The 17,290-nt window shown below is 40.7% G+C and overlaps 2 protein-coding genes across 3 annotated transcripts; both read right to left on the bottom strand.

The window, feature by feature from the left end:
• Nucleotides 1–778: 778 nt before the first annotated feature.
• On the bottom strand, nt 779–8,153 carry LOC122780010 (heterogeneous nuclear ribonucleoprotein A/B-like). Of its 2 annotated transcripts, none has more exons than XM_044042762.1 (9): nt 8,035–8,153; nt 6,358–6,548; nt 5,316–5,484; nt 4,760–4,915; nt 4,234–4,365; nt 3,748–3,856; nt 2,962–3,117; nt 2,311–2,431; nt 779–1,138 (listed from the first exon to the last, which is right to left on the bottom strand). In XM_044042762.1, exons 2-8 carry the CDS (start codon nt 6,522–6,524, stop codon nt 2,352–2,354), a joined length of 969 nt encoding a protein of 322 aa, XP_043898697.1. In that variant the 5' UTR covers nt 6,525–6,548; nt 8,035–8,153; the 3' UTR covers nt 779–1,138; nt 2,311–2,351. The 2 variants fall into 2 exon arrangements, with proteins under 2 accessions (XP_043898697.1, XP_043898698.1); XM_044042763.1 differs by lacking the exon at nt 779–1,138 and adding an exon at nt 1,658–1,980.
• Nucleotides 8,154–11,806: 3,653 nt separating this feature from the next.
• btg4 (B-cell translocation gene 4) lies at nt 11,807–16,030 on the bottom strand. Its single transcript, XM_044042068.1, has 4 exons — nt 15,538–16,030; nt 14,099–14,236; nt 13,244–13,520; nt 11,807–12,322 (listed from the first exon to the last, which is right to left on the bottom strand). Exons 1-4 carry the CDS (start codon nt 15,708–15,710, stop codon nt 12,098–12,100), a joined length of 813 nt encoding a protein of 270 aa, XP_043898003.1. The 5' UTR covers nt 15,711–16,030; the 3' UTR covers nt 11,807–12,097.
• Between the last annotated feature and the right edge of the window lie 1,260 nt (nt 16,031–17,290).

Here is a 17,290-nt window from a genome sequence, read left to right as displayed (position 1 = left end):
ACTGCAGGTCGTGTTGTGGTCAGAGAGAATATTACACTCTGAGCCCCAATTGTTTAGTAGACCGATAGTAATATTAGTAATCATTACATGAAGTAATATATCGTCACTATTTCATATCCAGGTCAAACGAAAAGCCCTCATAATCCCCCAAATTATTACAAATCTCAAAATATCAGCCCTCCAAATGCAGCCCAAACAGAAAGAAGCGTAGTTTTGAATTTCTGATGAATAATCTTATATATTACTGTACCAAATCATTGCAAACACGAAGTGTGGAAAAAGAGCCCCCTCTAGTGGTGACTAATGTGTCCATCTGCTGAATCCTCCTTCCCATGGTTTGCACTTTACTTCAGGTCAGTTGTCGCGAAAGGGAAACTTTTTAAGCCTTTTAATGGTAACGTTAGCAATTAAAACTTGACATAGTTCAGATACGTTTATGTGACTTTGAGTAGTGACTCTGCCATCAGCTTAACAGAAAGTCAAGCTTGTTTATTTTCAAATAGGAACAGAACACTCCACTCAGTCCAGTCAGATCACCTTGAGGAAGCATCTTGGTTTTGAGGAAAATCTATGTGGAGCATAAAAGTATTTCTGATCCTGTTGCCACAAAACGACAAAAAACCAAAACAAAAAAAATCCAAGTCAAAACTTATGTAGATATTTTAGTTTAATTCTAAACCTAGTCAACATCCTGTTGATTATCCACCAAAAAAGGTGGACGCATCAGGAGACAAAGGAAAAAAAAACAAAAAAGAGAACTGGGGGAAGAAAAAAAAAATACTGAAAACTGCTTTTATTTTGTCAAAAAAGCTTTTACAGTGCCATGATATTTCAACCTGTAAAGCCAGCAAACATGTAAAATACAACCCTTACAATACATTAGAATCAAAACAGGTACCAAAAAGTACAGTAAAAATTACACTTCCATGGTTGGAAATGTGGAAAGACGGGAGAAAAAAACAACAAAAAAAAAAACACCAAAGGGAAAAGTAAAACCTAAAATTATAGGATTAAAAAAAAAAACATGGAAAAGTTACATTTCAGATGTTTTCTGTACAAATGGTCTTCTGTCATAAAAGAGGCGGAGTTAGGCCCAGTGTGTCCGTTCAGCAGTTGGTCTCACTGGATGGTTGAAGTCCTGGGAAGTGAAACACAGAGGCTCGGTCACATGGTCTACCATCAAACACTTCACACACAAGAAATAAAAACATTATTCTTATCGTTCGTTTTATTTCAGAGACGATACTTTAATCAAAGCAGGGACTCAAACACTCAAAAATGTGCCATTTTTGCACCAAACTCCATAGAGAAAATCAGCGAGTCTACGTCACGGCACAAAGCAGTTGCAGATCCAGCGCTGCCTTAAAACGCCATGTTAAAATGTCTTATATTGTGACTTCAGTGGTTGAGATCCTTCGTTGCAACTTACCCATGTAATGCAAATGTACTAAATTAGACAGAAACAGACAAACAACTCCTCAGTGAGCTTAAAAACAAAAAAGGCAATTTCTGTATGGACTTTGGTGTTTGGAGTGTTGACAAATTTGAGTTTGCGGTTGAAAAAGTCTGTCCAATGACATCAATATGAACCATAGCACCTACTGTTATGGATCACTGCAGGTTGTGTCTACAATGAAGGCTCCAAACTACCCAAAAATATACACAATATGACTTTATTTTCAATTTTAAGCACATAAAATGTTTCCAAAGTTTGCTGTGTATTACAATAGAGTACAAGCGAGAGCCATGGCTGGACCTAAACTACAAACATAACATTCAAGAAACCTATTCAAGTTGGAGACAGCGTGACAAAAGTTAACACAAGGCTCAATAACTTTCCAGGGGAAGAATCGTCAATGCAAAACTGAATATTCCCACAGCAGAACAGTTCAGGAACACAAGGAAAAGAAAGTTGATTAGGGCTGCAACTCATCCAGTACTTGATTAATCCATAGAATCGTTGATCGGTGTTTACCAAATCTGGAAATAACAATTTAACATTTAAGAAGCTGAAAAATCAGAAAGCTTGCTCTATTAATTAAAAAAAACAAACACTCAAACTGAATCATAGATAACCAAAATAGTTGACGGTTAATTTAGCGGTCGATTAACCGTAGCCCAATGTTGATTTAAGAGAGGGATAATAAATACAAGCGTTACTCATAAACTAGGATGAGACGCGTTAACGCATTTTCTCTCCAGGTTCAGGTGAAGAACTGTCAGCCCCAAATCTAAAAACTCTGACTTTGTGCAGACGGGATTTCTGGTAAATACATGAATGGACGGTAGTTATAGCCACGGCATGTCTACCTTGCAATACCATGTCGTTGTCAGCATCATCATCGTCATCATCAGTATGGCTTGTAGCCAGGCTGGTGAGCCCCCCGCCTGGGGGTTTTACCGTAGTTGGCACTGCCCTGGTCTGCAGCACCTATACGTGGAAAAAGAGGAGGTTTAAATATAGACAGTAGTACTTTTAAACTGTAGTTTAACAACTTCTACAATGGGAAATTTAAGCCTGGTATGGGGGCACCTTGGTAATCCATCATAACAAACACAACATTTAAAAGTAAAAGTGCTTGTTTTGAAATATTGTTCACAACAAAAAGTTCATAGTACTAGTAAAAAAGTGTAAAAAGAAGAGAAGTCCCACAGAGTCATGTAGCTCTGTGTTGCAACTGAAGGTCCAGCATTCACTAAATCTGACCTCTGACCTCCAATGACATGATCATACATGGAAGGAAACACCTTTGTCGTAAAATGTGAGTTTGATTTTGAGGAAGTTTTGCTCCAAATGACAGAAGAGTTGTTGTAGTTACGTGAAGACGTCCTGTGCTTTGCTACCTCATTTAGATTGATACAGCTGATAAATACAATGCATTTGCTCTTTATTGAGGAGGCGTTGTGTGCATGTGTGAACTACAATTAGGCAACAGCGGAGAAGTGTCAGGATGCGCTTACTGTAATCATATCCAGGACCGTATCCATAGTAACCAGAAGAGTAGTCATAGTTGCCGTATCCACTACCGTAGCCATAGCCTTGGTTACCGTAGCCTTGGTTCCAGTAGTTTCCGCCGTAGCCCTGGTTCCAGCTCTGGTTCCAGCCCTGGTTTGGACCTGGGACACGTGAGAACAGAAACAATTTTTTTAAAACTACCCTTTAAAAACTCAATCTAGCTTTTTACATTAAATAAAAAAGGGTGTAAACTTGATAAAAAACTGGCCAGTTCATTAAATCATCATATCATGTCTTTATATCTGCTTTAATCAAAAATATACCCTTAAGTTCAATAACACTTTCAGGTATTTACGTTATTTATGCATTTTTTTTATTTATTACAAAAGACAATGTAAAATACATTGTAGGAGAGACAGATCAGTCTTGTCTAATAATTGTTTGAGGGCAATAATAATAAAAAAATAACCAAAACAGAATCTTCCATTTTTCAGCTTCTAAAAGGTGAATAATTTCCAGGTTATATGCTCCATAGAAAACAAAGAAATTGTTCAAAGTATTACTTTTAGTTGGTGACATGTGAGAACATCATTTTGAGGTTTGGGAATTACAAAAATAATATTTGGTTAACATTTAACAGTTGAACTTTTTAAGATGGAGGAAAAAAGAAAATCAACTAAATGCATGGGCCAAATAAATGGAATCACTCGTTGGCCAGTGGAAAACAGTCAACCTAACCCTTGTCGGATTAATAAAGTTACCTTAAGGAAAATAAGTGTTTTCACGCTCACCTCCACGTCCTCTGCCTCCTCCACGTCCTCCTCCGTAACCACCTCCGCGTCCTCCTCCGTACTGCTGCTGCTGATACACCTCCTTCGGCTGGGCAATCTTCAGCTCACACTGGGGAGGAAACACCAACAGTCACTTCACATCCTAAACTTCCCTGCCAAGCACCCAAAATCCTGAGTACAGAGAGAAAGTGATTCTAAAACTGAGGCCGGTCAGCTCATTTACACAAGTTCCTCACTGAAGCTGCTTTCAGGCGTGCACTGAACTCCAGAGATTCTTCAGAGGAGGTTTGAGCGGGAACAAAAGTTTCCGAAGAAGTCACCTGAGATTGAACTGCAAGCGGGAGAAACGCTGACATCATCTGCTTCCTCAGACAAAGTTCAACACCTTTGAACACCTTGACCTGGATTCATACTTCAGAGAGCCCAAACATACTCCAGGAAAAAGTGATGGAACATAAGAGGTAAAACACGTGTGTATGTACGTACCCTGCCACCCTGGATGGTGTGGTATTTCTTCTCCAGGCACTTGCGGACACTCCCTTCTTCTTTGAAGGTGATGAAGATAAAACCTCTCCTCTTCTTCAACTTGGGGTCGACAGGAAGCTCAATGGTTTCAATCTGGGGAAGAGAGGACGTTGGAGGAAACGGTTACCGTTTGGTCAGAGTGGAGTCACAATGCAGCGATTCGGCACGGACCGGTCTCGACCTGGTGTCTGCTGCTCGCTCAATGTTTCACGTCTCTACCGTCCATTTCACTGAGCGGTGAGAATTTTTGTTTTAGGAGAATGTTTTTTCTAACCATGACTTTACAGCGGGACAATGGTGGTGAAAGCTACGTTAAGAGATGCTCCATCCACGTTCACGTACTGGAGTTTATGACACCAGTATCGGAGACAGATATAACAGATACCGATACTCTCGTAAACATCAACGCCACCCATACCAAGAATACAGTGCTGTCTGAAGGTTGTGTTTTTGAGAGTTATCGTGCAATATTTCTTTAAAAACTGACTTCGCCAAAGGCCCCAAAATATTCCCTGATGGCGTCCTCCGTTGCCTCGGGGTTCAAACCGCCGACAAAGATCTTGACGGGTTCCTTCTTCATCGCCATCGCCCTCTTGGGGTCGATCTTGCGTCCGTCCAGTTTGTGTTCCCCTTGCTCCAGCACCTGCAAACAACAACTAATTTAACCAGAGATGGGAGCAGAGACGTGGAAAACGTGGTTCTTTCTGTTCTCTCTGGCACACATGATACGACATTACGATATTTAAGTCACAACACCGCGTATTGCGATATACTCGCACAACAGTGTTCATTTGTTACAATTGTGCAATATATCAGAATTATTCCAGTGCATCCGTTTTCCCTTGTACCTAAAACATGGAACCTATAATTTGATCATATTTAAATTCAATTTCGTCGATTTCTAACACACATAAATAAAAAGGAATAGCTGTATTTCAAGCATGTGATGCAGATTACAAATACGAGTCCAGAGAAACGACCTGTGTGCAGCTTTACATGCGCACACACAGAGTCACCGTAGGGAAGATGCAAAGGCGGCTCACCTTGTCCACGCTGGAGGAGTCTTTAAAAAGAACAAAGCCGAAGCCTCGTGATCGGCCGGACTGGGAGTCCATCTTGATGGTGCAGTCCGACACCTCGCCAAACTTACTGAAGTAATCCTTCAGGTCCTTTTTACTTGTGTCCCAGCTGAGGCCGCCCACAAACATTTTACTGCAACAAAGGGGGCGACATGAAAACTCGCATTTTGGTCTGTAGTAGAGGTCTCAAACATGCAGTCCCTTGCATTTACACATGTTTTATTTAATTAATCTGCCGATTGCTTTCTTGAGTACATATATGGTAGGTGCGTATGAGACTGCAGCATTTTAAATTTGTTGTCAAAATAACATTTCAAACATATGTATGAACATTAGGCCTGCAACAATTATCGATTACTAAAATATCGTCAATTAATTTGAGTGGTTCTTTAAAAAAAATGGATTTACACTAACTCGAATGGTTTACCATTAAACTAAATATTTTGGGTTTTGTTTAAGGATTTTACAATTATCCTGATGAAAATAATTGCGATTTATGATTTAATTGCAATGACTGAAAATGTTTCGATATATATAGTTATAATAACAGGTGTATAACGTAATAGGTTAAAAAAAGAAATCACAAGGATTTTATGATGGTGAGCTAGACTGGATTTTCAAGTCACTTAGGTCAATTATTAATGTTTATCTTCATTCCTGACAATTGTGATAACAGAAATTCACCACGATTAACTCATTGTACATGGTTCCTTCCATGGGTGTTAATATAATAATGCAATGTGTCCCATCACTACTGTGGACAAAATAAGACATTTGAGACCATCTTTCCAAGGTTTGGGAAAGGCAGATAAACATTTTCTTGACAGTTTGTGGACAAAACTAATATAATATTTTATTAGTCGAGAAAATAATCGACTACAAAAGTGATTTCCTGGTGTTCACTCATGGATCTGCAACAGACATGTTTTCATCAGCTAAAATGGGTTTTCTTACCATAAGAAAACTGGCCTGCTGATTTTGGTGCAACAGGGGAACAACCACTCACCCAGCGTCCTCCTCTCCTTTGCTGGCATCAATCTTGCCTCCGTCGGTGCCATTGTCCTGTCCCTCGTCTCCATCCATCAGCTGCTGCTCGGTCGAGTACTGGAACTCTTCTCCCTCATTGCCGTTCTGCTCGCACGTCTCCATGAGTGGATTCTCAGTGTCTGACATTGTGACGGTGGGTTGATTCAGAAACTGACAGAAAAGAGACAACGTCAAAAACAGAACAAATAAACAAACAGGAGCAACGTGCAAAGTGTCAAAATACAGAGCAGCACAAAGCGAAATTTAAGACTGGAATTTTTTTTAAATATTTTATTGTTAACAACAATTAAACAGTTATTTATCAATTACTAAACAATCAGAAACTACTTTGTTGATTAGTCGGCATGGGTGTTCTTCTTGTAAACAATAAAAACAAGTTTTCATCTGGTAAAATGTGATTTTTTTTGTATTTTTTGCTCCAAATAAACAATCCATAAAAACTGAAAACACCTATAAACATGACAATCATATAGACAAAATGACTACGACAAACGATTATTTGCATAACCCGTTATTTCAATTAGTTGTTTAGTCCATAAAATGTTGATCACGTTTCCCAAACCTGGAATTGATGAGGTTTTCAAACGTTTCGTAGTGTTCACAAACTGAGATTAATCAAATTACACTTTGTTATAAGAAATAATGAAGTTGGTTTGATCATTTACAAAAACAATTAATTTAATAACCTGCAAACAGTTAAATCACTCAAATATTGCGATTAACCAGTTAAGAAAACAATCGATTGCAGCCTTACAACTTTTAATTTGTGTAGCTCTTAAATGTTAGCAGATAAAATGTTTGTATTGATTCTTAAAGTATAGCTCAACATTAAGTCAACGTTTACAGGAGCAAAACTGGTCCAAGCAAGACAAAAACAACACAACTGACATGCAATATTGAATAATATCGGTATATATAGGTCTAATTATGCATTAAAAATAAATTAAACAAACCAAAATCTATTGTGTCTTTATTTTCTTGTTACAGTTTGATTAGCACCAAAACAATTAATTTAACGTCGATTCCGACGATTAAAACAAACAATTGTCCTCATTACGTAGAGGAGCACAATGTGCCCCTATTGTTAATAATACACATTAAATTTATACTTAGAGGTGACTTTAAGAATCATATTCGTGATTTCAAGTTCATTAACTACAAGTGCTCAGATTTTTGTTGGTGTATTTTGTTCCGTAACGGTGAAAATAAGCAGCAGCGTCAAAATCTCCATCACGTTAACCGTTCAAGCGGAGCGCGCTTTACTCCGTTACCGCTCGGGACGCAGTGCAGGCCCGGCTAATCGCTGGACAAACACTTGTGAATTACACAACAGTTAAAACGTCAATTTAAACACAGTTTGACACGTAAACAACAAGTAACCGCTTCGACTGTGCTACATTCACCGGGGGAGTATTTAGAATGCAGCCTAATAACGGCGTTTTTGTGCTACATTAGCACCGTTGCGACTACGGGTCAGCTAGCTAGTTCCAGTGCTAACAAGAGAAAACAGCGCGAGGATGGAAGAAGGCGCTGCGAGGAAGGAAAAAAAGAGGGGGGCCGCCATTTTGTACCGCGCGTCCTCGCTGCTCCTTCATCTCACAAATAAACAAGAATGAGAAGAAAACGTAAAGCTTACTTTGTGCGAAAACACCGGAGACGCCGACTCTCACTGTTCGAAATTGACACTCTCCGAATTCGCCGCTAACTCGTGGCAGAATATATACGACCGGATGTGACCAAGCGTCGGGATCCGCGGCAATAAGGAGCTCTGTGATTGGACGCGAGGGCCAGTTTGTCGAATGACGGCGTCGTGTCATTGGCTGACGGAGAGGAGCGAAAACAAAGCAGCCATATGTCCTTCCTGCTTCCTGTCTCCCCTCTCCGCTACTCAATGGGACCGTGTTTAACGTTACATGGCGTCGAATAGTCTGTCTTTTCACGACTTTTTTAAGTCAAGGAATATAACATTTTAAAAAATGGCATTTTATATTGATTTATTCATGTAAAGCGTAGCTGACCTAATCACGGACATAGCCAAGTTAAAGGGATGGTTCAGGAGTTGTTTTTTTGTTTTTGCCCTGATAAAACAGTGCCTTAGTTTAAGTCTGCAACATCTTGGGCATATGCTTACTGATTTATGTCACCATTGGACAACCTATTCCAGTTTGAAGCCTGGAACTGTCTAAACTAAACTTGACAGAACTGTTATGTCTCTCTCGCTTCTCTCTACCTCACTTCCTTTCCCCTTCCTCTCCTCTGTCCCCCATTTTTACTCCCCGAAGAGGAGGGTGCTATTCCTAATGAAAACTCAAAAAATATGTACCATAACATACCAAACCAAACTGTTCCATATGTAACCAAGGGAAACATTTCAAATGGTAAACGAGCGATTTACAAATTGACAAAAACTTGTCAATGTTTCAGTTATAAAAGACTTCCTAATGACAAGATAAACCAGTGAACATATCTATCATAGACTACTGTCTGTAAAGTGGCCAAGATCTGTTTTTCAGTGTTTTCCCCACTGACAGCCATGTTTTCAGTGGGGTCAAACGCCCACGTCTCGGGCCGGTTCTTAGAAATAGCAGACACTGCGAAGTGTGCTGACGGGGCGTCAGTGCCTCATACAGTGAAGGAACCTGAACTGTTTGGACAAAAGATGCAAGAGAGGATGGATCGGCGGAAATGCAACATCTTGCGTCAAATCTGCCCCATCTCTCGTACAAGGCTCCGCCATCAAACTCCTGCCCATCAAAGGCAAGAGTCCTTTGATGACTTTAGACAAAGAAAAGTAGTGAAACAAAGTCTGTCCATCCATTCATCTATCTATTTTCTACCACTTTATCCTCCGCATGAGGGTCATGGTATGGGAGGGGGCTGGAGCCAATCACAGCTGACAAAGGTGGCGAAAGGCACAGGTCGTATGTATGTAGGTATGTATGTATGTAGGTATGTTTGTATGGGAGTTTAATCACAAATGTTGCTTGCTTTTCATTGCCTTAAAATTAGTCTATTACATGTATTCCATGTTATGGCAGCCCATGGCCAGCTAAGTGGAAATTAAACCTGGCTTGTAGCTGGAGGGTTGCCTGTTCCGAGTTCCCACCAAGTCAAAAAAGGGCTGGGGTACCCCTGAGCTGCCTAGGCTGCTCGCTGCTGCAAATTTTAGGAAGGTTAAATGCAGAGAAGGATTTCACTTTCAATAAGGGCCTTGCTTTAGGAGGCCAACTTGCGCTGCCAAGATCAAGTGTTTTATTTATTTATATGTTTATTTATTTTGGTCATGTCAGTTAGATCACTCATCATCACAAGGGTTAGGGTTTTCACGGTTCTTATTCTAATATAATTTGTGACAGCCGTATCTCCAAACAAGCCGCTTTCGAATGCCTCAAGACATTCGTGCCCATAGAGAGGGGATAGGCAAGGCAACGTGCCACGCAAGCGATGTCAGATGAAGCCCATGATGCGGGTACTTCATTATTTAATGTTCAGTTTATATGAAACCAAATATTGTGGAGCAAGAAAGAAATATAAATAAAACCTAGGTGCGTGTGTGGTCTTCTTAAATGTAAGAAAAGTGGCAAATCCTGGGATTCAGGGCCAGTGTTGTGCTGCTTCACCCTGGCAACATTAACTATACCTGCCCGTCAGGGGCAAGTTGAGGCATGACCTGAGATGTCAGCGTGCACACACCGTGCACACACACACACACTGAGGAAAGTGTAGCTGTGGAAACGGTTGTGTTTCGCCGTCAGTGGTCACTTGTGAACAGAGCAGAGAGAACTGCTGCAACTGCTGGTAAGAACACAGCTTTTATCCAACATATACACAATTAACACGATATTGGATTATTATTTTAAGGCTTTAGGACATTTTATCATTTCTTAACAACCAGTCAGATTCCAGCTCCATAAGTTCCTCCCAATGCGATAAAGCTCCACAAATGGTGCCATAAAATGGGACCCGTAAAGTTATGTAAGGAATTGGTACATTTTGAGCACAACATCCTTGGATGTTCTACCTGTATGTGGGCAGCACCTGCCCGCATACAGGTAGAATCAATGTCATGTAAGGAATATGGACAGAGGAAAACTTTTCCTGACACAAAATAGAACATATAATACATATTGACTTACCATTCACTGACAACCAAAGTTCTAACGCCTCCACTGCTTTGAGAGCATGAGAAGAAACCATCACAACTCCTGAACTCGGCTGTTTGAATAAGAGAATGTAAAAAAAAAAAAAAGTGTCAGAGGAATCGGGATCTCTTGCAGCTGCAACAATTGAAAAAAGTGGATTCAGATAAAAATCGCACCATACAGATGTCGCCGGCACACGGATCAAAGGCAATGAGTCCCATCATTGGCCTGTGATCTGTGTGCACATTAGAGTTTGAGCTGGGAACCTTTAAAATGTGGGTAACGGTTTGGAATGGTAAAGTCAGGCGTGCAGTTCGACTGAGAACACTAACTTTTATTCGTTAGGCGCAGTGTGGCCACGTCAGCAAGATGCGTAGCGTGACATCTACTGTGGTTCCGGAGATTCCTGGTGGTGACAGCGATCGGGGTTGCTGTGCAGGCAGTGTTGTTATGTGATTGATCTTGTACAACACAATCACTGTCGACACTACCAGTACAACCACCACCACCACTACACCAGAGCTGCTCAGCAAGCGGAATCTAACAATCTCATGTTTTCTTGTTTGGGAGGATTTAAAGAACCAGTGTGTAAGATTGCAAATTGCAACTACAGCATGTGACTATGGTGACCTTCAGTGTTTGGTAAAGCCCGCCCCACACTTGTGTGGCAATTGGCCGCATTTCAGTCCCGATCTTAACCTTCTGACAATCGTGGAGACCTTCCAATTTGAGGCTGTAAATGTGAAGGCCGTCTCCCGAGCCTGGTGGACGGTAGAGAAAGAGGACAAACTTGTGTATTCATGGGAACAAAGTGTCCGTCTCCATTCTGAAGTCACGTTAGGTCATGCAAAGTTTCTGCGAGAGCCCTAATCCCCCATGAATCTCCTCCCTGACATCGTTTGACAAAAAGTGTGTGGTCCTGCGTCTTGACCGCATCGTCTCGTCTTTCTCAGGATTAAAACAATAAAAAAAAAATCAAGCGATGAAGTTTGTTGTTTTTGTGGTCCTAGCTCCTTTTTATCTATCTTTTGTAAACGTTCTATACCTTTGATTTGCACATCAAGAGAAAGTTATTAATTCAAATGAAAATTCAGAAAAGCTAGAGATAGTTATAGCTCTAATATTCATTTTAATACATAATACAATTAAGTGAGTTTTTAAAACGGGCATCAATCAGTCACACCTTAAAAAAAAAAAATTCTACATCAGTAAAAGATTCAAGATTTTTTGTGCCTTCGGGGAAATGACACTTATAACCAGCAGAGCTGACACAGAAACTTTTATTTCTTTTCAATGACAGTTCAATGTTACTTTATTCACACTTACTTTAATTTTAAAAACACATTTGGGAGGGGGAGGGGTTGGTTAAAACACACAGACATGTCAACATATAAAAACCTGCTTAAACAGCATTACTTTAAACCATTATTACACTAAACCATGTATGAATAATAACCACTTAAACTGTCCTCACATCTTTTTTTTTCTCACTGAACATGGCGCTTTGAGTCGTTCCTGAGCAGCAGTACCCCAGTCCGGGTTCTGTGCTGCACGGCCCTAGGATCGGGATTTGCTGACCCAGTGGTACTTGTCGACGCGTGGCCCGGCGAAGGTGAATGTGGCCCTGTACGACTTGAAGCCTTTCTGGGTGGAGAACGTCAGACCTGCAGGTGGAGGAGCGTGAGGAGCGTGAGGAACGTGAGGAGCGTACGCATCCCCGGCAAAGGCCTTCCGCTTCTCCCTGTGCCAGGTCTGAGGGGCACCGGGAGAAAACTCGCTGAACTGAGGAGGAGAGAGTAAAATTAGTGGGAAAAAAGCCAAAGACTCGTCTTCAAATGAGAAACAACACATTTGACCTTACTGATGGAGGCAGAAGTGGTAAAGTAAGTAAAATAGACAATCAAGATTGGTAAGTTTTAGGGAGTGGCTATGGTGCAGGTGTATGTGGACAATTGCTACAACACACCAAGCGTTAATACTTGGCTACTTCGATTAAAATAAAATATAAATATAAAATAAGCCAGCTCCTTGACTTTCCGGCAGTTGTCGTTAGGGTGAAAATTGGACTTTAAAAAAGGTAAAGTTAGCATTTAAAACATGCCGAAAAGGTTTAAATTGTCTTTTAGTAGTTTCGTAATTAGCCCTGAGGGATGCAGTATGGCATAAAATGAAAATCCCTGTGCGCAGCCTCCACTAATTTATATAATTGGTCACTAAATACTCTGCAAACATCAATCAAACCCACAAAACTCTGCATTGTTGACTGACAGCTTACTGTAAATAGTCGTGGTGGCTTAACATTCATATTTACTCCAGAGAATCAAAAGTCTGGAGGGAAACAAATAGATGCAATCTGGCTTTGTGACAAACATTCAGCTCTGGAGTCTAAACCAGCTACTGGAAGGACAAGTGTCATGTTAGCATAACATAGTGTAAATGCCTCTTGGATGAGGCGAAACATCTACAGCCCAACTCAAGCAAAGTCCAATCACCCACAGGTAACTACTGAAGAAGTAACCGGGCAGTGTAATGTAATAACGTTGCTGTGCAGACTAACTCTTGGTAAATCAGGGAATCTGACTCGATTTACCAAGAGATCACGACGAAATCTGTAGCTTGCGCTTTCAACACCTGTCAGGTTCACCCCTGCCTCGTCACATGTGGTTACTTCTCTCAACCAACGTGACAGAACTTCGGACCTACCCTGTAGACGCTGTTGGGGTTGCTGACAGTTGGGATGGTCTTGGGTTCAGGGTTGGTGGTTGCGACTGGAGCAGGACAGAGAGCTGACAAACTGCTACTTCCACTGCTGCTGCTGCTCATACTGTTGTCTCCACCTCCCTCCTCATCTGAGGAACTTCCAGAGAGGACGTCGAGGCTCGCCCGCTCCACTGCGTCATGGACGCGGCGGGAAAACTCCCCGTCTCGTCGGCAACCGTCCACCACGGAGATGCAGAATGGAGTGCTGCGTTCGCCGTACCTGTGTGTGTGGGGGGTTAATAAATAAATCAGGTCTGTGGATTTATGCAGCCCATGATGGCACTTTTACTTGTACACAAGAGAACGAGTTTAGAATTTAGTATCAGACATTTTGTATACAACCAATTTACATCTCTGAAAAATTGAACTTTGAGAGTTGGTGCATTTCTGTGGCAGCATTATAGTGCCACTTACAGGCATTTATATCACAACACTATGTTTACGGAAACGCTTCAAGAACGAAAAAGAACACATAAGGAGAGTTCTGTTTCCATGTGGATAAGGCCTAAGACTCATGCACAACAAGAAGAATGGTGTATTTTATTAAGCCTAAATTTTACTAGGAAGCTGTGTCAAAAATAATATGTACTTAATAAATGCACAAACAATCACATTTTCATGATGTCTTCCCATCATGTTATTACATGGACGTGGAACGGACACAGACGCATGAAGGAAACAAATACCAGAAGTCAAAAGGTCTACAGGACCAGTGAAGAGCCACAGCTTTCAGATTCACTGCTCTCTGGGCTCCCGACTTGTGACCTTGTATTTAAAAAGGTCATATGAAGGTCTCACCTGCAGGACACCTCTCCAGGGTCAACCCACACCGTCACCTCCTGAGGAAGGCCCAGATCCTCGTACCGCACTGCGCCGCGCTCGCAGGCCTGCTGCAGCACAGGGTCCTCCAACTGCACACGGTTCATACGCAGGCACCTAAAAAACACACAACACTTGTTCGGAGGTGTGCACTATATTTTGTTCCCTTGGGAACAGTACATGCTTCTTTTAAGTGAAAGGAAACCAGAATATGCAAACCATCCAGAAAGACCCTCAGTCATACCAGGCCCCAAACCCATGTGTTGTTGCTGTAAGGCAACAGTGCCAGTCACTACTCCACTATAGTGTATTATATTTATTTGTTTTAAGGACATTGCACAAAATGCACTGACCTCGTCGAGAGTACAGATGACTTGTACCAGATTTAGCTGCCAGCTAATTTCATCTATTGTCCATCAGGTATAAGTGACGCGGAAAGCACCAACGGAATCAAGCAAATTGAAACAACTGTTCAATGCAATTTCTATCTAAATCTAAGCAGCCATGTGAGACAAACACCATCTAAAAAGCTATGGAATTCAAAACCACCTCCTCAATTAAGTCAGTTGGAGTCAGCTCTGTAAATTCTGCCAGCTCACACAGTTGACTGGACCTGTAAAAAAAAATGTGAGCGACGGCCACTTAGCTTCTAAATCTCAACAAGGAAAAACAGTTTAACGGGAATGCGCAAAAAAGGATTCAAGGGCACCATTAACACGACAGCAGATTCTAGATGCTATTGGACATTGTTTTGAGTGCGTGTGAGTGTGTAGAGTCACACTTAAAGTACACTACACCAGTACCTAAAGTGCATCATGTTGAAGAAAACCATCATGTACTTAAAAAGCACCTGGTGTCAACTGTCAAACTCTGAAACAAGCGGTGGTCTGTGCGGTCTTAAAGCCAAGCTTTCGTTTGCTAACCCGCAATTCAATTAAGTCCAACAGATATTTATAAAAAAAAATCTATAGGAACATGCAACATATACATGCAACGACTTTAATCTCAAGAAAGTCAGAATTATAGGATTTTAGTTCATTTTGACATCCGTCGGAATATGGAGTCAAAGTTCATTTGATAAAACATTATATAGTGGATAAAAGACAAAAGCAACATGTCCATGGAAAAAGACAGTCATTATTTCCACCTCTTCAACAAAGAAAAAAGTGCCCAGAATTCAGAGCAGCCATCTTGGAATGCTGAATGATGATAGAATGAAGTTTGGCCATCAGGGCTTTAAATGAGTTTACTACTGAATGAGAAACTACCAAGAATAAGTTTATTTTTTCATGCATTTTGAATATAGAAACTCTAACTAGTATCTGTTGTATGTTATGTCCATTTACTGGAGGGAGTGGCATTTCCATGTGCAGCATTGGTCAAGGACAAACGGGGACAAAGATCTTGTGTTTACTGACCTGTAGGCCTGTCCTTTGGTGGGTGCACCCGGGTGCCAGTGGTTCTTGTAGTTCTCAAAGAGAACACACGTGAGGGCGGCAGCAAATCGCTCCCTGCCGTCATTGTCCAGACAACCATATCTCTTCACCAGCCGAGCAACGAAGAACACGGCAGCGGCGATTTCTTCCTTCATGGCCACACACGAAAAACAAACAAAAACCCTAAAGTGCTAAATTTGACAAACCCAATCAGACTCAAGGATCCGGCACTGTTAAAAAAAAAAAAACCTTGTCAGGCAATAAAACACACGTAGGGTGATCCTACTTGTTCAAGAAGAGCAAAAGTCCAAGGATAAAACTAACAGAGACAAACTCAAGCAAACACATTTGCTGCTGGAGCTCTGGAGAGAACTCAGCTTTGATTTCTGATGCTTCTACAGCCTCACAACATCACACACATCAGATACTAGAGGAGTCACTTCCTGCTCATGAGGTTTAATCAAACACATGATTCAGCTGTGATGAGCTCAAACACCTGAGGCTGGTTGACTTGATGACCCTGCGATGTGATGACTTTGGCTTTGGAAGTCATACACCAACGGACACACCCTCTCATGCACCTCAGTGTCCAGATTACAGAAAAACAAGGACCACATGAGAATATTTTTATTTTAAAAGAAGAACCAAGAAATTTGGAGAGAGAAAACACTTCTGGACTTTTATTCCTTTCCCCAAATCAGAATCTCAGAATTCTGAGAATAAAAGAGAAAAAAATCTCACTCTCTCAAAATCTTACTTTGAGGAATTAAAAAAAATCTGAATTCTCAGATTCAAGTAAATTAGCTCTCAGAATTCTTTTTTTTTTCCTGAAAAAAGGAGGTGCAACATTGCCCTCCTCAATTCAGAAGTTCTTAAGTACAGTTCACATAATTTATTCTATTATTATGCTATTGTGATTTTACTGCCATTTCAGGTTAAAAAATAACAAATAACTATATTATTATTATATTAGTATCAATAATAGGCAAGCACCAACTAATCCAAGGTGGGGGGAGGGGGAGTGCCCCACATCTAATTCAAGTAAGGGCCCCATAAAGGCTTAGGCCGGCCCTGTATAGATATTACAAGATGACAAAAAAAGCTTCATATAATCACATGCCTTTAAGAATAGAATGTTTCATTTATTTTAGTTAAGCGAATGAAAACAGCCTGATAACAGTCCCAAATGGGTAAATTTAATATTTTTGAATAACACTTAAAGGTGACACGACACAAAAATAATCAAGCAAAAAGAAAATCACTGTTGTTGGTAATTAATGACATATTCCAGACTGTTATCTCTCTCTCTATATATATTAAAACAAATAGTTGAAAGATTAGTTCAACAACATCCACATTCAACCCATAAAATCTTTCTTTAAATTGCAGTTTTTAGGGAGTGTACATTTTTGGACTTAAGGTGAAGGAAGTTATGTTTTGGGTTGCATGATGGTTAATAATTGCTGTTTGTGCTGTTTTTCAGTTCAAGTGCATGGACGAAAACATAGCTAAGCTAAGCTGGTTCTTACAAACATGAGGAACACACAAATAAATGATGTCACACTTACATCATGACCCCTTGACTTTGATCCAGATGACAAGTATCTGCCTTTAGGTCCTTCTAGGATCCTTCAAGGGTCTGCAGGATCCAGAACGAGATCCCTCGAGGTTGGACACTTGTTTTTGACAGAAAACCAACCCAGAAACAACTGAAAATGGACCCATCTGAGCTGAA

Source organism: Solea senegalensis, linkage group LG13 (assembly GCF_019176455.1).
Source record: "Solea senegalensis isolate Sse05_10M linkage group LG13, IFAPA_SoseM_1, whole genome shotgun sequence".
Taxonomy (NCBI): Eukaryota; Metazoa; Chordata; class Actinopteri; order Pleuronectiformes; family Soleidae; genus Solea; species Solea senegalensis.
This window is presented reverse-complemented; position numbering and strand designations above follow the sequence as displayed.